Source organism: Thunnus thynnus, chromosome 2, assembly GCF_963924715.1.
Source record: "Thunnus thynnus chromosome 2, fThuThy2.1, whole genome shotgun sequence".
In the NCBI taxonomy this organism is placed as follows: Eukaryota; Metazoa; Chordata; class Actinopteri; order Scombriformes; family Scombridae; genus Thunnus; species Thunnus thynnus.
The window spans coordinates 39,398,427-39,422,597 of NC_089518.1; the positions used below are offsets into that span (position 1 = coordinate 39,398,427).

The 24,171-nt window shown below is 41.1% G+C and overlaps 1 protein-coding gene across 3 annotated transcripts; it reads right to left on the reverse strand.

Moving 5' to 3' along the window:
• Window positions 1–537: 537 nt before the first annotated feature.
• LOC137170765 (bromodomain-containing protein 3-like) lies at window positions 538–22,176 on the reverse strand. 3 transcript variants are annotated; one of them, XM_067574349.1, is made up of 12 exons: window positions 22,025–22,176; window positions 16,283–16,625; window positions 15,142–15,253; window positions 14,581–14,718; window positions 14,139–14,286; window positions 11,543–11,712; window positions 11,045–11,440; window positions 9,948–10,076; window positions 9,668–9,850; window positions 9,203–9,435; window positions 8,787–9,085; window positions 538–5,891 (listed from the first exon to the last, which is right to left on the reverse strand). In XM_067574349.1, exons 2-12 carry the CDS (start codon window positions 16,372–16,374, stop codon window positions 5,773–5,775), a joined length of 2,019 nt encoding a protein of 672 aa, XP_067430450.1. In that variant the 5' UTR covers window positions 16,375–16,625; window positions 22,025–22,176; the 3' UTR covers window positions 538–5,772. The 3 variants fall into 3 exon arrangements, with proteins under 3 accessions (XP_067430450.1, XP_067430431.1, XP_067430441.1); XM_067574330.1 differs by having other exon boundaries at window positions 9,644–9,850; XM_067574340.1 differs by lacking the exon at window positions 22,025–22,176 and adding an exon at window positions 21,717–21,972 and having other exon boundaries at window positions 9,644–9,850.
• Between the last annotated feature and the right edge of the window lie 1,995 nt (window positions 22,177–24,171).

The following is a 24,171-nucleotide window of genomic DNA, read 5'->3' on the forward strand; positions in this document are numbered from 1 at the left end:
CTCAGCTGCACTTTGTGTTTACTGCTTATCAGTAAATATAAATAATCACTAAGCTGGTGAACAAGCTAAACAGGTTTTATTCAGGGTTCAGTTAGATTATTTAAGACTCTTAATTATACACAGAATGTAATTTAAAACCTGATTCACCAGTTATGAACAATTATATAACAATTCTTAATATTATTAATTAAATGATCATGACCTGGATCAGAAAATAGATTAATGTTTTAACCAATTATAAAATGTTTAATTAGTTTTCTTCTAAACTAAGCGGCTGCTGATGTTAACCTACAGCAGGAATATTAAACACTTTTAAACACCTCCTTCATTAAACCTGCTAATCACCAACATGCAGCGTCATCATTGCATCACTGACAATGTAAATACATGATGAAGGGATCTTCTGCTGGTCAGTATGAAGAGGAGGAATGATTACAGCAACAAAAAAAACAGCTTTAATGTTCATTTTAAGACACTTGATAAACTGTGAACTCGTCCTTTAAAGTCTCCAGAGAATGAAAGAGTCAAGTCATCGCGTCAGTTTATGTGTTTATTTATGAAAACAAAGGAACTCAGAAAATAAGGATCCCATATCAGTAATTACATCAAATAATTCACTTGTTGGTTTTTCGTCAGTTCGTCCTCTCTCTCTCTCTCTCTCTCTCTCTCTCTCTCTGCGTCTCTACTCTATCGAGCGGAGTTCATTCTAAACCTCAGACAGCTACTATACAGCTACTATACAGTGCTCGAAACATACGGAAGAAAGAACGTACGGCCGGAGTGCATGCAAATACATAAAATCACTTTTTTCCTTTTTCTTATTAAAATACAAAAATGAACTATTAGCATCAAAGCTCGACCATCAACTAAAAACAAACAGAGGAGGTTACTGTGGCAACGCGCTGTCTGTCTGTCCGTCCTTATTGGTTCTTTATGTTTGATCGGTTCGTTTATTCTCGTCTTCGGTTAAAGACCTTCTCCATGACGACCGGCAACCTCCGCCTGCCGAGGAAGGCCACCAGATGTGGTCGAAAGCTTCAGGGGAAAAAACAAGTCGGGCCTTGAGAAGGTTTTTTTTTCTTTTTGTGTGTAAAAAACAGATTTAGTTTAAAATGAGATGAAACAGAAAAGAATTGAAGCTGGAGGCAGATACACAGCACAACCTATCAATCAATCAATCAGTTCATTGATCATTTATCACCAGTTCAGGCTCTCTCTCTCTCCCGTCCTGAACTCGTCCAAACATGATCACCAATAATCAATCAGGACTCGTTCACCCCCCCCCCCCCCCCCCCCCTCCTCCCCTCCTCCAGCGACTGACCTTTTAGACATTTTGATTCAAGCTAACAGGAGCTGACTCCGCCCACACAGAAAACACCTGGCTGACATCACAGACGAAGACATCACCTCACAGGTCAAAAGGTCAAACAGGACTGCGTCGACGGTGTGTGTGTGTTTATTCTAACAGACAGACAGACAGGTGGGTCGACAGGTGAGTTTGAGAAGCAGAAGTCACATGATTCCATCTGACTGATCTGATTGGCGGCACGGCAGCGAAACCAGATCGCCACGAACACGAGGTGGTTAGAAAAGAAAAAAAAACCAAAACAAAAACAACTGATGCCCCGCCCACTCCAGGGGTTCAATGTTGTGTTCAGGACACGATGAGAAACTGGAAATTCTGAACTTCAACAGGAACTTTATCTGTGAGGCTTCAGAGACGCGTCAGTCAAATGAAGGACACAACCGACCAATCAGAGCAGAGCGCTGTCACACTGATTTAAAGGACACCTGTGGAGATTTTTTATTTTGACTCGTGTTGAAGTCCGTTTCTTTATCGATTTGTTTCCCTTTAAAAAGTAACCTGACGTCTGAACAGTTTGTCAGTGTTGCACCTGTAACCACAACCGGCAGTGATGTCACAGTGTCCTGAAGTACACTGTGACATCACAGTGTCCTGAAGTACACTGTGACATCACTGCATCCAGGGCAAGAAGTTAAAGCGCCAGAGGGGCAACAGGAAGAAGAAGACGACCTGCAGGTATTTTCCACCTCAGCGTGTAAAAACGTAGAGGGCGCCGATGATGTCACAGCGCCGGTTAAGCTGAAGATGACGAGTTTGAACCTGAACCCTGACGAAGAGGAGACCAACTTCAACACCCAGACTGAAAATCCTGCAGATCCGAAAACAATAAATCTTGAAAGGAGTCGAAGTTCTGAGCACCGTCGGATGTCGGCTGCGTGTCAAACGTAAAGCTACGTCCTCGTCCGACGCCGCCGAACACAAAAACGAACTGTCCGCCAAGATGACATCACGGCTTCTTTTACGAGATTTCAGTTTCATTTCAGGCTCCGAAATGTTATCAATCAGAGCTGACGAGGTTTTACTCAAAGAAAGAAACTCTGCTGTTTGAGTTCAGACAGAAAACGTTTCGTTGCAGCTTCAAAAACACTCAGAAAAGGTTTTTTGTTTGTTTATTTGTTTGTTTGTTTTTTTGCCTCGATTTAAGAAATAAAAACTTTCCATCTGCTGATCAGAGAAGAAAACTTTTGGTATCTGCCTCCTCAAGATCAGCTTTTGTCTTATTTCTGGAATATTTTAAAATCTAGATGATATAATTATAAAAATAACTGATTATTTTAAAAACAATTACTGAAGCAGGTTTTTCTTACAGAATGTTGTTATTTTGTATCGTCGCAGCTTTTATTTTTGTGTCCTTCCTTTCAAATCAGAAAAAAACAAACAAAAAAAAAAACGTTTAAAACATTTTTGGACATTTTAACCTGATAACGTTAAAATGAGGCCTGATCAGGATGCTTCCGTACATCTGTGACAGTCTGGAGTTTGAACCCTGACAGGAAGTATCTGTTACAGTAAGAGTGGTTTTGTTTTGGCGGGGTGGGGTGGGGTGGGGGGGTCGGGACAGGACAGCGGTACAAAGACATTTTTATATCGAGAACCTTATAAGACACAAACAAGTTCAGCACACAACCTGAAAAATCAAAAAAAGAAACAAAATAAAAAGGAAATGTAGTGTTAAAAAAAAAAAAAAAAAAAAAAAGAAATTTGTCTTGTTCTCTGCTGACAGAGCCGGCGGCAGGTTAAAGGGGGGGGGAGGTCGGGTCCGGACCTGGTGACCCCTCACCTCCCCCCCCCCCTCCTCCTCCTCACATGTTGACCCCGGGGACAGACAGTGGGTTGTGGGTTTTGGTTGCAGGACCAGCAGAGGACAGGTTTGATCTCAGGAGGTTTTCTTTCACTAAAACAAGATCTGAGTTTCATTTCTTCTGATGTCAAGAAACAAAACTTAAAGCAGTTTTTTTTTTTTAAAGATCTGGTTTCTTCTCTTTTACAGGATAAAAAAATAATTTAAAAAAAATCTAAAAACCAGCTTTCAGAGACCTGAAACTTGCTGCAGAGATAATCCATCATTCAGATTCTAGTTAGTATCATGGTGTGGTGACGCAGCCGGGACCAGTTTCACCACGTTTACAACTTACAAGCTGCGACTCGCGATATGAAATCATTTCCTCTCGTTTTAATTTTGACTAATCAAAAGAAACACCGTGTTTATGACCCGTGTGTATGAGGATGTGAGAGGAATGTTGGACATAAATTCATCAGCTGATATTTTCTTATCAGATTTATTAAACTCTCATTTGATCATGTTGGACTTTCTAACAGCTGTTTGTGTCAATAAAACACTCCGCAGCGTCCTTGAACACACCTCAAAACGGGGGGAACTTTTAAACTTCCTGGAAAACTCAGCAGTGACATCACGCTTCAACTAGAGGCTCCGACCAATGACATCACAGCTCTGATCTGATCCCACGTCAGTTTACACTCAACATACTTTCATACGATCCCCGACGGCTCTTAACCCTGCGTCTCTCTGCTGACTGTTCAACTTCTCTCAGAGAAAAAAAGTTGGAGCTTTTGTTCAGAAATCAGTCGGCAAAAACTTTGTTTACTTTATTCGTTTCTCGCTCGTCTTCCCGCCACATGTTTCTACTCAGAAAAATACACTCAGTGATCAGTTTATCAGCTGCAACTACTGTAGTGATCAAACTCTCACAGAAAGCTGTTGATTCAACCCGATGCTGCAGTCTGTGCTGCTGTCGGAGTGTTTTCCTTTATAATAATTTATCATTTATATAAATGAAAACAATTCAACAGCAGCACAAACTGCAGCTTCCAGCTAATTTACCAAATAAACTGATAAACGAGGGCATGAACACTGAAGCACGTCGCTCCCTCCACAGTTAACCTACAGCACAGACAAGTGTTGTGTGTAACATCTGTAACAGCAAACTAGCTGACGAGCCTTCAGTGTTATATAAGTATTAAGAGTCACTTTCTCCTCTTTGTTTGTCTTCTTTTGATTCTTCTTTCATGTATTTTTTTTTTAACGCAGATGTTTCTGAGCAAAATCAACCAAGTAAAGGAAGTGACACACCTGGAGACCCTTCCTGTCTTCTCATTGGTTCTGCTGTCAGACGCTTCAACAACCCCGTTCAAAAGAGAGTTACATCATATTAATGTAGAAGTGATGACACGGTTACAGTGGGCTCTCAGCTGCACCACCACATGATCATATAACTAGAGCTGCAACTGTTAGTCAATCAATCCATTACTTATTAACCGCCAACTATTTGGATAATTAATCATTTTGAGACTTTTTAAAAAAAAAAAAAAAAGTCAAAATTCATGATTCCAGCTTCTCAAATGTCAATGTTCTGGTTTTAAAGATCAAACAACTAATGGATTCATTGAAATAATCCTCAGTTGCAGCTCTAAATATAACTTAACAAACACAAAAATACATAACTGACTTTGATGGATTTTCATTCTACGGCAAGTTTTTGAGAAATAATCCTTCCAGTTCTTTCAGCTCATGTGACGAGTGAATGAATGTTAAGACAGAACGGATCAGAATCATCAGAACTGGATAATCTGACTACAGATGAAAACTGCACACGATGGAAACAACTTGATTGGCTCCTCAGATCCTTGTTAGTATCCAGGTTTCTGTGTTCGTCCGCCTCATGAAACCTGAATTTATGTTAAAAAAAACAAACAAAAAAAACCCCGCTGAGATCTCCTCCTTCTCCTCCTCTCCCATGATGCTCTTATAGATGCTTCTGGAATGTTGTCAGAGGTCAGGGGTCACAGCCAGCCGTCCAAGAAGAAGGAGAAAAAGAAAGCCTCCACGGCAGCGAGGCCCCCCGAGTGTTCAGAGAAGATCAATACGACTCCCAGACAGACAGACAGACAGACAGACAGACAGGCTGCCCGTCTCTCTACAAGCTGTCTCCCTGCCTCCTTCCTCTTCTTCTCTTGCTGAGAAGTTGTTGCTTTCTTCTTCTTCTTCTCTTCTGTCTGTCTGCATTCCTCCAGGAAAAAAACAAAAAAAAAAAAACAAAAAAAAAAACACTAGGTGCTAAAAAACAGGTCAGCCTATTTACATACAGTCTCCAAGTCTGTGTGTGTGTATGTGTGTGTGGTATATATTTATATATATATATATGTGTGTGTGTATGTGTGTTGTAAGAAGTTCAGAGTGTGTATCTCTGTCTTTTGTGTGTGTGTTTGTTCAGAATGTAAGTTTACATGGATGTGTGTGTGTGTGTGTGTGTGTGTGTACAGATTGAGTTCCTGCGTTTGACTGTGTGTGTGTGTGTGTGTGTGTGTGTGTAGAATGAATAAACCTCTGTGTGTGTGTGTGTGTGTGTGTGTGTGTGTGTTCAGTAACGTGTGTGTGTACTGTGTGTTCAGTCTGTGTCGGAGGAAGAGGAGGTTCCTGTTGAGGAGCTGTCATCAGAGGAGGAAGAGGAGCTTCCACTCAAACGACTAGCCCCGCCTCCTGAGGCCCCGCCTCCCGCTGCCTTCTCTGAAAACGAGAGAAAGAGAAGTTAGCGCGCTAAAATCATGTCAAGATTATGTCCTAACATAAAATATGTCCTAGTGACAAAGATTATGTCCCAATGTCTCCAAAAATATGTTCTAACATCATCAAAAATATGTCCTAGTGTCAAAAATTGTCCTAATGTCATCAAAAATATGCCCAAATTTCAAAAATTATGTCCTAATGTCACCAAAAATATGTCCTAGTGTCAAAAATTATGTCCTAATGTCATCAAAAATATGCCCTAGTGTCAAAAATTATGTCATAACGTCACCAAAAATATGTCCTAATGTCAAAGATTATGTTCTAATGTCACCAAAAATATGTCCTAGTGTCACCAAAAATATGTCCAAGTATCAGATTATGTCCTAATGTCATCAAAAATATGCCCTAGTGTCAAAAATTATGACCTAACGTCACCAAAAATATGTCCTAGTATCAGATTATGTCCTAATGTCACCAAAAATATGTCCTAATGTCATCAAAAATATGTCCTAATGTCATCAAAAATATGTCCTAACGTCACCAAAAATATGTCCTACTGTCAAAGATTATGTCCTAATGTCACCAAAAATATGTCCTAGTGTCAAAAATTATGTCCTAACGTCACCAAAAATATGCCCTAGTGTCAAAAATTATTTCCTAACATCACCAAAAATATGTCCTAGTGTCAAAGATTATGTCCTGATGTCACCAAAAATATGTCCTAGTGTCAAAGATTATGTCCTAACGTCACCAAAAATATGTCCTATGTCATCAAAAATATGTCCTAATGTCACCAAAAATGTCCTAACGTCATCAAAAATATGTCCCAGTGTCAAAAATTATGTCCTAATGTCATCAAAAATGTCCTAATGTCACCAAAAATATGCCCTATTGTCAAAAATTATGTCCTAATGTCATCAAAAATATGTCCTAATGTCACCAAAAATATGTCCTAATGTCACCAAAAATATGTCCTCGTGTCACCAAAAATATGTCCTGGTGTCACCAAAAATATGTCCTAATGTCACCAAAAATATGTCCTGGTGTCACCAAAAATATGTCCTAATGTCACCAAAAATATGTCCTGGTGTCACCAAAAATATGTCCTAATGTCATCAAAAATATGTCCTGGTGTCACCAAAAATATGTCCTAGTGTCATCAAAAATATGTCCCAGTGTGAAAAATTATGTCCTAATGTCATCAAAAATATGTCCTAATGTCACCAAAAATATGTCCTAACATCACCAAAAATATGTCCTATTGTCAAAAATTATGTCCTAATGTCACCAAAAATATGTCCTAATGTCACCAAAAATATGTCCTCGTGTCACCAAAAATATGTCTTAGTGTCAAAGATTATGTCCTAATGTCATCAAAAATGTCCTAATGTCACCAAAAATATGTCCTAATGTCACCAAAAATATGTCCTAATGTCACCAAAAATATGTCCTCGTGTCACCAAAAATATGTCTTAGTGTCAAAGATTATGTCCTAATGTCATCAAAAATGTCCTAATGTCACCAAAAATATGCCCTATTGTCAAAAATTATGTCCTAACATCACCAAAAATATGTCCTAGTGTCAAAGATTGTCCTAACGTCACCAAAAATATGCCCTAGTGTCAAAGATTGTCCTAACGTCACCAAAAATATGTCCTAACGTCACCAAAAATATGCCCTAGTGTCAAAGATTCTGACTTATGTCACCAAAAATATGTCCTAGTGTCAAAGATTGTCCTAACGTCACCAAAAATATGTCCTAACGTCACCAAAAATATGTCCTAGTGTCAAAGATTATGTCCTAATGTCACCAAAAATATGTCCTAATGTCACCAAAAATATGTCCTAATGTCACCAAAAATATGTCCTAGTGTCAAAGATTATGTCCTAATGTCACCAAAAATATGTCCTAATGTCACCAAAAATATGTCCTAATGTCACCAAAAATATGTCCTAATGTCACCAAAAATATGTCCTAGTGTCAAAGATTATGTCCTAATGTCACCAAAAATATGTCCTAACGTCACCAAAAATATGTCCTGTCACCAAAAATATGTCCTAACGTCACCAAAAATATGTCCTAATGTCACCAAAAATATGTCTTAGTGTCACCAAAAATATGTCCTAACGTCACCAAAAATATGTCCTAATGTCACCAAAAATATGTCCTAACGTCACCAAAAATATGTCCTAATGTCACCAAAAATATGTCCTAACGTCACCAAAAATATGTCCTAATGTCACCAAAAATATGTCCTAATGTCACCAAAAATATGTCCTAGTGTCAAAGATTATGTCCTAATGTCACCAAAAATATGTCCTAACGTCACCAAAAATATGTCCTAATGTCACCAAAAATATGTCCTAACGTCACCAAAAATATGTCCTAATGTCACCAAAAATATGTCCTAACGTCACCAAAAATATGTCCTAATGTCACCAAAAATATGTACTAATGTCACCAAAATATGTCCTAGTGTCAAAGATTCTGTCCTAATGTCACCAAAAATATGTCCTAATGTCAAAGATTCTGTCCTAATGTCACCAAAAATATGCCCTAGTGTCAAAAATTGTCCTAATGTCATCAAAAATATGTCCTAACGTCACCAAAAATATGTCCTAGTGTCAAAGATTATGTCCTAATGTCACCAAAAATATGTCCTAGTATCAGATTATGTCCTAATGTCACCAAAAATATGTCCTAGTGTCAAAGATTCTGTCCTAATGTCACCAAAAATATGTCCTAGTGTCAAAAATTATGTCCTAATGTCACCAAAAATGTCCTAGTGTCAAAGATTATGTCCTAATGTCATCAAAAAGACACACTGCAGCAGTCATTTCCTCAGATACATCGTAGGGATGATGTACAGACAGCAGTACTATTTTAGTACTTACGCAGTAGCTTCCTCTGCTTCTTCTGCAGGCAGGACTTGACGTAGCGCTCCAGCTCTCGGAGTGTGGAGGGTTTGAGGGTTTCGAAGTCGATCTCGATCTCGTCGGGGTTGGAGTCCCTCAGCGACGGCTCCCTGGACTGGATGATGTGGACGACGCGGCCCAGCTTCTCTCCCGGCAGCCGGTTTATATCCAGACTCAGCTGGCGCTTCTCATCGTACGACATGGGCAGAGACGACTCCTCGCCATCGTCTCCGTTGGCCGAGCCACCACCTGACGTCTTACTGCCTTTCTTAGGTTGCCTGGAAACACACGGAGTCGCTCTGATTGGTCGAACTCTCAGTTTAATTTCAATCATCATGATATTAATATATTTACTGTTTCTCTTCTCAGCTTATACTGAACTGACTGAATCCTACCTGGTGGCGGTCACCGTGCTGTTGGCTTTCCTTGCCGGCGCTTTCTTCTGATTGGCTGGTTTGGGCTGCTGAGCGGCGGCCTTCGGCTTCTTCTCCTCCTCCATTTTGCTCTTGTTCCCTTTGTCTTTCTCCTTCTCTTTCTTCTTTTCCTTGTCTTTCTTCTCTTTCTTCTTCTTTGGCTTGCTGACCGGAGCCTGGGACAGGACAGCCAGCTGCTCGTGCACCGCCTTCAACTGATGGAATATACTAATTGTCAATACCTATAACTTCTAATCAATACGTAGGAACGCCTTCAGCTGGTGGAAGATACTAGTAATGGATATCTTAAGATGTTTAAACAGATCAATATATTAAATCATAAAAGACAAATAAACAGAATTCCTCAACATTCATTAAATCTACAATGATGTTAAAAAAGAAGAAAACCAGGATGTTCTTGACCTGTGATTGGTCGGCAGCACCAACCTGCTCCTGTAGCTCAGCCAATCGCGTGGCTCTCTCCTCCTCTGAGTCGGACGATTCGTCGGAGGAGGAGTTGTTGCTGCTGTCAGAGGACGCAGTGCTTTTACTAACCAATGGTGTCGTGGACGGGACCGACGCCTCCAGGCCCTCGTCTGGGATCTTCGCGAAACGCATCTCAAACACGTCCTGAAGAGAGAGAGAGAGAGAGAGAGAGACCGATTAACGATTACAGCAATCAATTTGTTTCTCAACAGTTGTGGAAGGTTGTGAGAGGTTGTCGTACCTGCAGCTTGCGGGCCATGGCCACCACCTCGTGATCTGGAGGGTTGTACTTGTAACAGTTGGAGAACATTAACCTGACGTCCGTCGCAAAACTCTGAGGATCGCTGTACTCTCCTTTATCCATCTTTTTCTGTTGGAGAGGAGAGAGATTAAATATAAGATTATAAAGTATTATTGTTAGCCTCATGGTCGTTGTCATGTGTTATCTAAAGGATAAGTTTGTATTTTTTAACTGAAACACTTGACCGTTAGAAGATCCCTTCATAATGACCTTACAATGGAAGTGATGGGGGACAAAATCCACAGTCTGAAGCTAATATGAAGCTTCAGCGTCCAAATGAGTCAAATCAAGTAGATATCTTTCAACGTTACAGTCTTTTTAGTGCCAAAGTTCCTCTTTTTGTTACTATACTTCCACCTGCAGCTCAACAGGGAAACACTGTCCGAGGAAACACAAAGAGGGAATTTGATGCTAAAAAGACTGTAAATGTGTCAGATATCCACTTGATATGACTAACTCAGACTGCTGAAGCTGAATAGAAGCTTCACACAGACTTTTTAACGACTGTGTGGACACACTGTGGATTTTGGCCTCCATCACTTCCATTGAAAACACATTTGAAGGATCTTTTAATATCCAGTATGAACAGGAGGAATGATTACAGCGAGGAAAACCTCTTTCACTGCTCATATGAACACCTGACTGCTGGTTCAAGACTCACTTGAGTTGTGAAACTTTAAGGCCTTTAAGGTTCGGTCACATCAGCATTTAAAAAAACGGTGAAAGTCTGTGATAAAGTCAGTTCATTTACTGTCTGTATGGGCAGCAGACCGTTTGAAGTAGTTTGCATTATGACCTCACAGAGGTCGTTCTTAAAATTCACTGTCAGCTTGACCTTTTATATCCTCTTTGACCTGTCAGTAAACTAAGCTAATAAATAAAATGGAGGACAGCGGCGAGTAAAGCCGTGCTGATCAGATAATCACAACACCGAAGCACCTGAGAAGTAAAATTACCAACAAATAGACTTTGTAAAATTCAGCTGCTGCACTCTACACACACGTGTGTTTTGTGTCTGATGATGTCATGTATGTTACCCGGACAGTGCTGAGGTCCATGGGGTGTTTGATGATGTCATGGTAGTCGTGCAGCTCCAGCGCCTCAGCGTCCACCGGCTTGTAGAAGGGCCAGGCATAGGCGGCGTGCTTCTTGGAGAGCATCTCCTTCAGGATGGCGTCGCAGTGTTTCATCTGCTCGCCCAGCTTACCGCCCTTCCTCCCTCCGGCTCCGCCTCCACCACCTCCCACCTCACCCCCCGCCACCTCCTCCACCGTCTCTCTGCGGGTCTTGGCGGGGCGAGCGGCGGCCTCGCGGCGGGACGAACCCAGCTTGGCCGGTTTGGTGTCCTGAGCAGACGGAGAGTCGGCGCGACCGGCAGAGATGGCCGACGTGGTGGGAGTGGTGGTGTCGGCTTTCCTCTTCACGCCCTTCTTCTGTTAGAGAGACAGACGGGCAGAGAGAGAGAGAGAAGTCAGTGTTTGTATTATTTTATATTTTGGGTCATGTGATGCTGTCCCACACCACACAGCTGTTACCTTGACGACGGGCTGTGCAGAGGGCATCATGGTTGCCGGGGGCTGTGGGGCAGAGACGGGGGGCGTGGCCGGGACCGGTGTGGGTGTGGTCGAGATGACTGGCGTCTGAGAGGGGGAGGGGGAGGGGTACGAGGGGGGAGGCGAGGCTGAAGACTCCGCCTGTTGACTCACTGACAGACAGAGAACACACAGTACAGGAAGTATGAGTGGTACTACAGTACTACAGAGCAGTTACAGTACTTCAGTAATATTACTGCAGTAAAGGAGCAGTATAACAGTACATATACAACATCAATGGTAGCAGTGTAGTAGTACTGCAGGATGTACTTGTAGTACTGTCATATGTGGCTCTAGCAGTAGTAATATCATTACTGTTACTGTAATATTCCAATACTGCGCCTGTAGTAGCAGTGTTGCAGTAATTACAGCAGCAGATGTGCAACAGATGCAGATATGTAAATTAGAATACTAATACGCTCGTGTTGAACATCTCTAAACGAAGCATGAAAACACAGAAAAAGGCATTAATACTCTACACAACAGAATTAAAACATTTAAATAAAACAACCGCACTTAAGCACCGTAATACTGCAGTCTGTACCTGTGGTAGTAGTATTAGTCGTACTAGAATATGCACCTGTAGTCCAGTATGTGGTAGTAGTATATATGCTCTAATATCTACCTGTAGCAGTAGTATTGCAGTATGTTGTGTACTTCAGTACCTGTAGCAGAAACCAGGTGAGTAATGTGCTTAATGACGCCTGCCCTCCTGACTATAGTTGCATGGAAAAAGCTCGCGGCTGTATCATGGTGGTGGTTTAGCAGTCGTACACCAGGCTGAACTGAAACTGTCTCCCCTGCCGGTCTTTTCCTCCCTGAGATACACGACCTCCATGTCAACCAACGCTGTCATTGTTGGTTATATGAACGGACATGTTGACAGCCCCTCTGTCATTTTGCAGTGGAGTTCCTGAGTCTGAGTGTCTTGGCCTGAAGCAGCATCTTGATGTCCCTACTCACACCAGGGGGCACAATTGACCTGGTCATCACTGACTCCGCCTCCATCAATAACCTCCAGGTCTACGATTTGGGTTTTGACATGTCTGTCACCTCGTACTAAACCTAAGCGTCAAGCTCTTTTTCCGGAAGTGGAAAAGCATTGATCGAGGCATCGAGCTGGTGGAGCTCTACAATACATCTCTGAGCAGTGTCTTTGATCTTCAGGCCCCTATCAAGACGCATAAGGTCAGTTTTTCACACTCTGCTCCCTGGTTTACTCATGACCTGTGGAAAATAAGAACAGCTGGACGTATCCTGGAACAACGCTGCAGATGCTCTGGGCTCGCTGTCCATAAACTGGCCTTCCGTGAACATCAAAGGACTTACTAAAAGTCCCTTAAAGATGCTCGGTCACAGCTCTACTCCAACCTAATTAATAGCAATCCTGATAACCCAAAGAGTCGTTTTTCCACCATAAACCATCTCCTGAAGCCACAATCTTCTTCCCCATTTGAGGGTCCCTCTCTCTCCTGATTCTCTCTGACTTGAATGCTGCATTTGACACTGTGGATCACACCATCCTCTTGAGAACACCTCCACACCACCGCTGGACCTTCAGACTCTGCACTTCAGTGGTTTTAGTCCTACCTCCTACCTTTCCAGTAGGACTGACTCACTCATTGGGAGGATGCAGGTCTAAATCACTCCCCGTCACCTGTGGTGTTCCACAAAGATCAGTCCTCGGCCCCATCCTGTTTACCCTCTACATGCTCCCCTTGGTCTGTTCATTGCTATGCTGATGATGCCCAGCTGTACATCAAAACCGCCCCAAGCCCTTCTGCAGCCATGTCACGCCTCAGTACCTGCCTTAAGGACATTAAGGCCTGGATGAGCACAAATTTCCTCCAGTTAAACAACAGTAAACTGAAGTTCTCCTTATTGGCACTCCACACCAGATTCAGTCATCCCCCATACCTCATCTCACCTTTGACGGCCAGGACGTCCCCCTTTCCTCCGCAGTCACTAATCTGGGTGTCAGGTTTGACCCTAAGATGACTTTTAATGACCATATAAGGAATCTATGCAAAACCCAGAGTGTCCGCTAGTGTATTATGAGCCAGGCAGCTTGGCGGGCCTGAGTTGACCCCCTGCCAGGCCTAAACATCAGGGATTTAAAAAAAAACCAAGTAGTGTAGTTCCTTTAAGGAATAGCTCAGTGCGTAGCGAGTGTGCGGTCATGAGAGAGTGTGTGTGATGGTGAGGCTGCAGCAGTAACCCGTCTACCATCCCAGAGCAGGCTGAGCAGGAGAGTTTCTGCTGAAAACAAGCACCGAGACCCGAAGAGACGTGAGAGCAGCTGCTCACTAACAGCTACGTGTGTTTACAACAGAGAGCAGGAGGAAGGACAGACATCTCATTCTGGTACTCTGATGTATGTTATTAATATTTCACTATAAATGAAAAGTGTGGTACAAATGAAATGTAATACTTATGATACTGCAGATACATACTGCAGAACTACTACTAATTAGTTCTGAATAATGCAGTATACTTCATTCCCTATAGTATTCGTACTACAGTATTAGTACTTCAGTACCTGTAGTAGCAGCAGCAGGCTGTTTGCTCTTGTTCTTCCCTTTAGGAGCTGGCGGCAGCAGAGCGACTTCCTCTTGAGGCATCTGAGCGACTTTCTGCAGGAAGATTTTCTCCAGAGCCTGAGCCATCAGAACGATGTCATCTGTGGGCTACAGAGAAATATAAAGTAAATATAACATATGACACACAACAGATAAATAACTCATAATTTGTTGTTGGAAGCCCTCTCCACTCAATATTACTGTTACTACTGATATTAAAGGTGCTTTACTAACATCTAATGGCAGACATGACACACTGCCGTCTCCCCCACACAACCTTTAAACCAAACTCTTTACTGAAACTTCAGTCTCACCAAGTCAACTGAAACAACCTGCAGATCAGCAATAAAACACCACTGATTGATCCTTTAAAGTAACTGAGCACTCTGGAGATGTGCGTACCTTGTTGTAGATGTAGCAGTTGGTGAACATGGTGTTGAAGTCCTGCATGGCCTCACTGGCGCTCCAGTAGTAATTGTTCTCCAGACGCTTCTTAATGGTTCCCATGTCCATCGGGTTTTTGATCACTTTGTGGTAATCCTGGAAACATGGACGTGGTTAGCTTAGCTTAGCATAAAAACTTTTTTTAAGCCTGGCTCTGTCTAAAATTTAAAAATAAAATATACCAACAGCTCTAAAGCTCCCTGGTCAACACATTATATTTCCTTTGTAGTTACAGGGGGAACCTGCAGCGACTGGAACTATTTGTTGTACAACAGTCAATGCAGTGACTGGAACTATTTCTAGTAGAACAGTCGGTGCAGCGACTGGAACTATTTATTGTTGAACAGTCAATGCAGTGACTGGAACTATTCCTTGTTGAACAGTCGGTGCAGTGACTGGAACTATTCCTTGTTGAACAGTCGGTGCAGTGACTGGAACTATTCCTTGTAGAACAGTCGGTGCAGTGACTGGAACTATTCCTTGTTGAACAGTCGGTGCAGTGACTGTGCTGTGACTTACCGCCAGGCAGAGTTTGATGGCGTCGACGGGCTGGTAGAAAGGCCAGGCGAACTGATGCTTCCATAGAGTCTTCACCACCACGTTCTGCATGTACTGCAGCTGATTGGTTTTCCTGATGGACACAAACACACAGCGACATCACAGAGCTGACAGAGGACTCAGGGCGGCGCTAATGTTAACCCCCTCACAACACGGATCTCTGCATTCACTTCATGTTTCCAACCAAACTGTATCAAAGTTACTGGACAGGATTGGATCAAACTATCAACATTGAGGAAAGCCTGACCCTGCTGTATCTGAGAATCCAACATATACCAGGGAATGGATGCATCATAATCCACATTAATGTGCTGTGAGTAGCCCATAGACTGTATAAACATAAAAGGTGTAGCGGCAGTGTCTCTGGTTTAACAGCACCGTGCTGGGAAGGTGACAGGTGTGTTTACAGTGTTTGTGTGCTCTGAAAGACCTACGCTCTATCTGTAATATCAACATAGGTGTTACTCTTTATTAGGCCATCATAGTTGGTGTGCCAAATGATTGAGACCAATATGTTGCCAATCAGTGTGGTAGAGGGCGAGGGATTGAAAGAGCTTGTTTGGTACCTAAAGCCTGAGAACGTTACACCGTCGAGAGCTACTGTGACAAAACAAACTGGAAACACTTTGAGGTGAAGAAGGAAAAGCTAAAAGTCAAGCTAACCATGGCAGAAGAGCTAGTTCTGACTGCTGGACAGCTCTCACTAACGAAAGCTACGGCACAACTTTTCTTTACCGGTTAACGGGTGTGGGTCTGTCGAAAGCAAAATTAACGGAGATGGACATCCCTAAGCCAAAATATAGATTTCACTTCCGACTCTTGTACTGACGATTAATCAGATAATAAATGAAGTTTTGTGCACGTCCTTTCCTACCTGTCAGGTAGGTCAGACACAGAACGTGGACGCAAGTGATGAAACTGATCCAACTGCAGCTACATGAAGCTACTTTTCTGCAGCAGGTTTTTAAGTTGATTTTTCATAGAAATAAAGTGAAAGAAACAGCTGGAGGGTCAGAGGTCAACCTGAAACCTGATCATCGAAAAGTGATCAGCAGCGATGTAGAACAAACAGGAAAGTGTTATTAACTCAGGTGTTGCGTACCTGCCGGGTTTGGTGGGGTTGGTGACCTCGGGCGGGGGCGGGTTGGTGAGTTGAGGGGGGCTGGGGGGCGCAGCCTCGGGGGCGTCCGACATGGTGGACGACGGTGACGCAGCAATGCACCGTGGGACGGCAGTGTCTGACCTGAAGGTGAAAAAAAAACAACTCCCTCTGGTGTGTGAGGGCGTGTGTGTCTGTGTGTGTGTGTGTGTGTGTGTGTGTGTGTGTGTGTGTGTGTGTGTGAGGGCACACAAGTGTGTTTTAGTGTGTGTTCAGTTCAGGTGCTGTTTGTGTTGATTCTTCAGCTCGATGTTTCCCCCGAGGAGACAAACTCCCATCGCACGACCTGAGAGACACAAACAAGAGACAGAAAGAGCATCATTAGCTTCCGCTGCTGCACAATCAGACACATCAAATAAATCATGTTTCAGCTTTCAGACAGAAAAGGCTGCAGTTTTTCTCTTCATGCTCAAAACAAAACAACTGCGCCAGACTATCTGCAGCTGCTCAGAACTCTTTAAAAGCACTGAATTCAGTCCTCAGCATGCACTGAAGTGTTAAACTTGTTGAATATGTTCTCTTTCCTGCTGCAGACACTAACATTGGTTGTAAGTTATGTTGTTATGTGTTTGCGAGCGTTCAAGAGATGTTTTACATCTACAAACTACAACAATCCAAAACCCAAAAATATTCAGTTTACTATCATATAAAACAGGAAAAAAAGCAGAAAATCATTGTATTTTAGGAGCTGAAAGCAGATGTTTGGAAAAGATTAACTGATTATCAAAATAGTTGCCAATTAATAATCAATCAATGAATGGTTGCAGCTCTACATTGAAGTAGTGTGTGCTTTTCATTAATCAAGTAAATCTCTTTATCTTGTGATTAGAGCAACAATATTGATACAGTAGAGCTGCAATGATTAGTCGATTCATTATTAAACGAATCGCCAACAATTTCGATTTAAGATTCAGATTAATTGTTTTGAGTCATTCTTTAAAGAAAGAAAAAAAAAGTCAAAATTCTCTGATTTCAGTTTCTTAAATGTGAATATTTTCTGCTTTCTTTAGTCTCTGTGACAGTAAACTGAAGATCTTTGAGTTGTGGACAAAACGAGACATTTGAGGACGTCAGCTCGGACTGATATTTTATAGACCAAACAACTAATCAAGAAAATTAACAACAGATGAATTGATGATGAATATAATCACTAGTTGCAGGTGTGACTAACATGTATTCAAACATCCTGTTTGACCAGTTCAACATAACAGACTGAAGCTCGTCTGCTCCCGTCAACCATCCACACAGTTTAACACACCATCAGCCTACTGGACCAGGTCTGGACCAGGTCTGGACCAGGGCTGGACCAGGGCTGGACCAGGGCTGGACCAGGGCTGGACCAGGGCTGGACCAGGGCTGGACTCAGACTCAACTGGGTCCTGAGGATTCATTCTGAATCCTGAAGGTGTCGACACATTTCTTTTACTTCATCAACTGATCGGTCGACAGGAAATTAATCCCCAACAAGTTTGAAGGTATCAATTCATCTTCTGATTGGTTTCTCAATTAACTGCTTTGTCAATAAAGTGTTATAAAGTTCAGTCGAAGGGTGATGTCTTCATAAGTCTTGTTTTGGCCGACCGACAGTTCAAAAATATTCAAGTTTACTGTCATGTGAGAAAAATAAAACATCAAATTCAGCATCAACAGTCACAAACAGGGCTGTCGCAATAACCACAACATTACAACACCGCGCCAGACGAGCCAACCACAGTGGATGGCAAGCAACCGCGCTTTGTTCACGTTTTTTTTCCTTCTGTGAGGCAAGGCCCTTCTTGTTTTACAATTAAATGCACGTGTACTGAGCGTTCACTCGGCGGCTCTAAAGCATGTTAGCTAGCTCCTAACAACCGGGCTCAGGGCGAGCCGATGCTCGGTGGTTAAAAACACGTCTGGATGAATATTTTGTCTCGGTTATATGTTGGGGTTGAGCAAAACGTGTTGCCGTGAGTAAAGGTGTTACTGGTGTTACGTTTTGTTTTAGTTTTTTTAATAGAAATAAACCCATTTAGTTCATTTTTTGTGTATCAGAGCCCACGTTCGTCAAATAAGAAAACTTACTAAGCATGTTATCAATACTTAGTCAGACGTCTGTCCTCCCTCCTGCTCTCTGCTGTAAACGCACAGAGCTGTTAGTGAGCAGCTGCTCTCAGACAGCAGGCAGGTTGCTCTACCCTGCGTACAATCTAAACCAGCCAGACTCCGTTCATAAATCCCAGGTTTAAGGCCAACGTCGTTTCCTGCCACAACACGATTTTAAAGTGTTTTCTGTATCCGTCAGGTCGACATTCTCCGTTCCACCAATGCTCCATTCGGCCGACACACGAACCTTGATTTTCACAAAAAAAAATAAAGCAGTGATATCACACAGACGACACACGGCGCTGTTGAGCTGCTGTCAATCAGGGGAAGCCATAGTCGCAAATTAATATTCTGCCAGTTGATTAATCTTTGCAGTTGTAAATGTTGTTGTTAAATGTCATTTTCAAGCAAAAATTACAAAACTTCTTGAGTATTTGCTGTTTTTCTTGCTCACTGATAATTAACTGAAATAGCGCTAAAAGAATTATTAAATCAAACTGTGACATCTGAGAGAAAATGAATCATTCACTACTTTTATAATCAATTAATTAGTTTGTTTATCAAGGAAAAAGTCTCCGATGAAAGGCTGCAACTAATTATCATCATTATTGATTAATTTGCAGATTATTTTCACAATTAATTATTTAGTCAATAAAACACCAGAAACTTGTGAAAAACACTGATCACAACGTCCTGGAGCACAAAGTCTTCAAAAAGGCCCAAAATATTCATTTTACAGTCATACAAGACAAGAACAGCAAGAAACTAGCAAATATTTGGCACTTTAAAGAAATAAACGATTATTCAATTATCAAAATAGTTGCTGATTAATTTTCTATCTGTCGACTGATCGCTGCAGCTCTGCTTCTGTGTGAGGATTTTCTGTTTTTCGTCATTTTAAACTAATAACGAGACATGTAAAGATGTCACCTTGGTCTCTGGGAAACTCAGACGGACGTTAAGTATCTTACTTTTTGTAGACTAAAGAATTAATTGATTAATCAAGAAAATAATCAGCTGATCGATCAGCGACAGTCCTCACTGATGTGGTGAGATTTACCTTCTACGGCAGCAGAGAAACACTTCACAACTGCAACTAATGATTGTTTTCATTATCGATTCATCTGTCTATTATTCTCTCAATTAATCAATCAGTTGTTTGGTCCATGAAATGACGTCATCAAATGTTTTGTTTTGTCCACAACTCAAAGATCTTCAGTTTACTGTCACAGAGACTAAAGACAGCAGAAAATATTCACATTTAAGAAGCTGCAATCAGAGAATTTTTACTTTTTCTTCTTTACAAAAACAAAACGATTAATCAATTATCAAAATAGTGGACGATTAATTTAATAGTCTACAATTAATCAATTAATCATTGCGGCTCTAAAGTGATGTGAGATGAAAAGAGTCTGGTGGATCTGACATCATTTCCAATGATCATGTTTATGATCCAAACTGACAGATAATAAAATATATAATTATCTGCAGCTTTACAAGATCAGATCAGGAGCTGAAATTACTGTAAAAACTCTGTAAAGAAATGAAAGTTTGTGAAAGTGTTTGTGGAGAGAATTTGGGAAAAAATTGAATTTAATATTTAAAAAATGAGTTTCACAGTTTTTAATATGTAATCAGATGTAACACTGAAACAATATTCTATAAGTTAACTAGCAGAAAACTGATCAACTATTATTCTCATTAATCTATCAATCTGCAGATTATTTTTTCGATAAATTGATTACCCACTTGATCTATAAACCAGATAAATTGAGAAACTGTTCATTTTAATCCCCACAGAGGAAACGTCAACACGTTCTGTTTGGGCTGGAACTGAGGAATTAATGACTAATTGATAACCATAGTTGTCATTTTCTTTTTATTAACTGACTTATCAGATTAACTGTTCCAACTCTGGATTAATTGTATATGTCATTTAATAAGTAAATATTGATAGATTCAGGTTCTGTTGTTAAATCATCATAAATGATGTATTTTAGATTTTCTGTCAGTCAGATAAAACATCCTGGTTGAAAAGTCACCTTGGACAGTTTTCTGACTTTTTACAGACCAGAAGATTAATCATCAGATTAATCAATGGTGATGATAATCTTTTGTTGCAGCTCTAATCAGATTAGGATTATATTCTCGTTTAAATTATTAGTTGTTCAGTCTGTAAGGTGACAGAAATGAGTCCAAAGTAACGTCTTTGAATGTTTTCTTTTGTCCGACCGACATCAAATCCTCAGATTGGAGAAGCTGGAATCTGCAAAGTTTAAGCATTTTTTGCTCAGAAAATAACTCCAACAACTAGCTGATAAACAAAATATTAGCAAAAATAATTTTGTCAATCAACTAATCGATTACTCCACTATTTGTTTCAATCTAACTCACATGTTCTCAAAAGCAATCAGTGCGTTTGTGAATCCTGCTTGTTGATATAATTTGTGCACAAAACACAACATTTAAACATGTTTTTCTACAACTACATATAATTTCTACACATTTACACACTTGCAGTTTTTGACAGGTTTAAAAGATGACTTACAAACACACACTTACTGAACATCATTTAAAAAACTCAAAATCTCAAACTTTGAAACCATTAATGACCAATTAAAGGCAAACTATATGTCCCCAAATTCACTGCAAACTCTGACTCATCGATCTCACTGTTCAGAAGCAGAAAAATAACTATTTCAACCTGAATTCTTTCGAAATGTGAAACATCTGTTAAGTCTGGAGGTTTAAACTCATGTCCCTTCACAGTGTCGGTGATTAACACCGGGACCTCAAATCGCATGAAAACCGGACTTTCAGCTCTGTCAGAGAAAACTCAGCTGAGTTCAGACTGTTTACCTCCAGCTCAGCTACATTCACAGATAACCGAACATCCTACCTGTCTGTCAAACAGCAAACAAACCATAAACCTTCTCTAAACAGTCTGGATCTGAGTGGAGTCCTGCAGGGATCAACAGATGTGAAGTCCGGCGGCTGCTCGCTCTGCCTGCATGCTGCTGCGGTTCAGCGGCTAACAAGCGGAGCTAACCGCTAACAGCCTCTGCTGCAACCAACAAACTCAACAAATCCATTCAACAGCTCCGCCATCCACAGTCAGACACATACGGCTGCTTATTTACTGCCGAATTAGAGCTAAAAACTCGCGCTAACGGCTGACGCTGCTCCGGTGTGAGCGTTTTGCAGGCTAGCGAAACATCCCATTTATCTCGCTTTAAAAAGATGGCGGGCAAGCCAATGCAAAATATGAGCTAGCTAACCGAGCTAGGCTACTTACCCAAGACGTAAAATGTCATTAATGTTATTAATGGCGGATGTGGGGATATCTGAGCATGTGCAGAAGGGGATATCTTGACATTTGATCGCTTATGAAACGCACAATCGTTGAGTTATAACGGTTATAAATCCAATCTTTGCGTCTGTTACCGCTCGGTGTTTGGCTAGCTAATAAGCCGTTAGCCTGTTAGCTGAGCTTTGTCTGAAGGCGCCGAGCGGCCGGCCAGGCTCCCCGCTGCTCCCCGCGGCTCCCTGCGCTCCGCCTCCCCGCTATAACCCCGCCGCTACCGGCCACAGAGGCGTGTTTACTTTGAGTGTCGGTCCTCCGGTGCGTCCAGCGGCGGGCTCCGGTCAGCTTTCTGGAAGATTTTTATTTAGCGAAGTAGCATAATAGATGAGTTATCAGCTGTCTAACGTGTGCGCAGGCGCAGTGGCAAGCAGCGTCATGGATGTTGTTGTGATCGGATTGGCTGGTTGGATAGCCGAGGCGCTGTGATTGGTTGCGGGGACTTTGCGGGCTATGGTTTGTTGGTGGGGGATGTGAACCGTTTTGATTGGTCGCTTAGGTCGTCGAAGTGCAGTGACTGGCTGAGGGGAAGACTGGGCTGCTGTGATTGGCTGGTGAGGATTTAGGGGTTCAGAATGGCGCCGGGGCTCGTACTATGTTTCCCAGCATGCAGAGTGGCAGCAGAGAGACCGGGCTGCTTTACCTGCAGCAGTAATGATGTGTGATTAATTTACTGATTTAAACTAATAACTGATGTTTATATTGGTACAGAGAGCCCGTCACGTGATCTGTGTTGTGATGTAAACAGATTCATTTACATTTTTAAGATGAATATTTTGGGTGTTTGGGACAAAACGAGACATGTGAGGACGTCATCTTTGACTTGAACCAAAATTAGAATTTAACACAATTAATATTTATATGTGAGGAAACCGAGTTCCAAACAGTTTCCAACTTTTGATCTGTACTCATGATGTAGAGCTGAAACAATTAATCGATTAGTCGACTGGCAGAAAATTAATCAACAACTCATAAATCAATCTGCCGATTATTTTCTCAATAAATTGATTAAAATTTTGGTCTATAAACCAGAAACACTGTGAAAAGAAAGACTCAGTTTATTGTCACATGAGATTTCATAACCGAGCAGGAACTGAGGAATTTTTGATATTCTGCTTGAAAAATGACAAACGACTGATTGATTATCAACATAGTTATCAGCTCTTTCTTGCTGTTCATTGACTAATATACAGTATAAATATGATTCAGAGCATTTGGAACAGACTTCCTTTACATGTTAAAGAAGCACATTCAGCTGAAATCTTTAAATCAAGACTGAAACTACCGTTATTCACTTCATTACAGCCTCCTCTAGAACCTTTTAACATCCCTTTAACAATGTTGTTTTATTTGAATTTTTATCTATCTATTTGCTTGCTGTATGTATTCTCTCTAACTGTAAAGTGTTGGGACCATGCTGCATGGTGATTCTACACTTTAAATAAAATTGATTGATTGATTTGACTAATCGTTTCAGATCCTTTACTACAATAAAAGTACTAATACAGCAATATAAAAATACTCCATTACAAGTAAAAGTACATAAGTATTATCAGAAGTGAACTGTATCCGAATGAAAAAGTACTGCGTGCAACAAGTGAACTGTCTGTTCAGTTGTTGAATTACTGAACTGTTAATTGCATTTCAGTAATTGATCCTATATTCATCCTATTATTGATTGTCATTATTAGATTTTTGGAACATGAGCTGATATATTGTTTATTTTTGTTTCCTCTGTTCAGCACACACAGTCCAGATTTCAGTAAAATATCACATAGTGGTTAAAGTGAATCCTCGTCTCTCCTCCTTCCCCCGATCGATACCCCGACCTGTTTCAGAGATGATAACGTGTTGAAGATGTTTGATAAAATTTGAAGGTCTGACATCACACACCGTATGTCTGTCCAATACAAACCTTTTATAAAATCTGAAACTGTGAGGAAAAAAAACATAAAAACTTAAACTGTGATTATTTTAAAACTGTACAGGACATCGAACAGCTGAAAGTCTTCTGACTCCTTCAAACTTTGAATGAAGCGTCGAGCTGAAACGATGCTGCAGGTGTCTGGATTTTTGTGCACATAAAAGCTGTGAAACACAAAGCCAAATCAATTTAACTGCACTGTCACCATGGCAACCTGGATGCTGTGAAGTTATTTGTAGATCTGTTTTAAAGATTTCTTCCACCCAAATACTACCTTCTTTCTAACTAATTATAGTTTCAAATATCTAAAATTAAATCAGTCTTTATTACATAGAAGAAAATATAGAAGAAAAAGCTGCTGTTTGATGTAAATACTGCATTAGTAATAAAGTTACAGGTGAAGCATTTAAGGTTTTACACCAAATGCATCCTGTAAAGGAAGTGTAAATATGCTGTCTTTTCTTT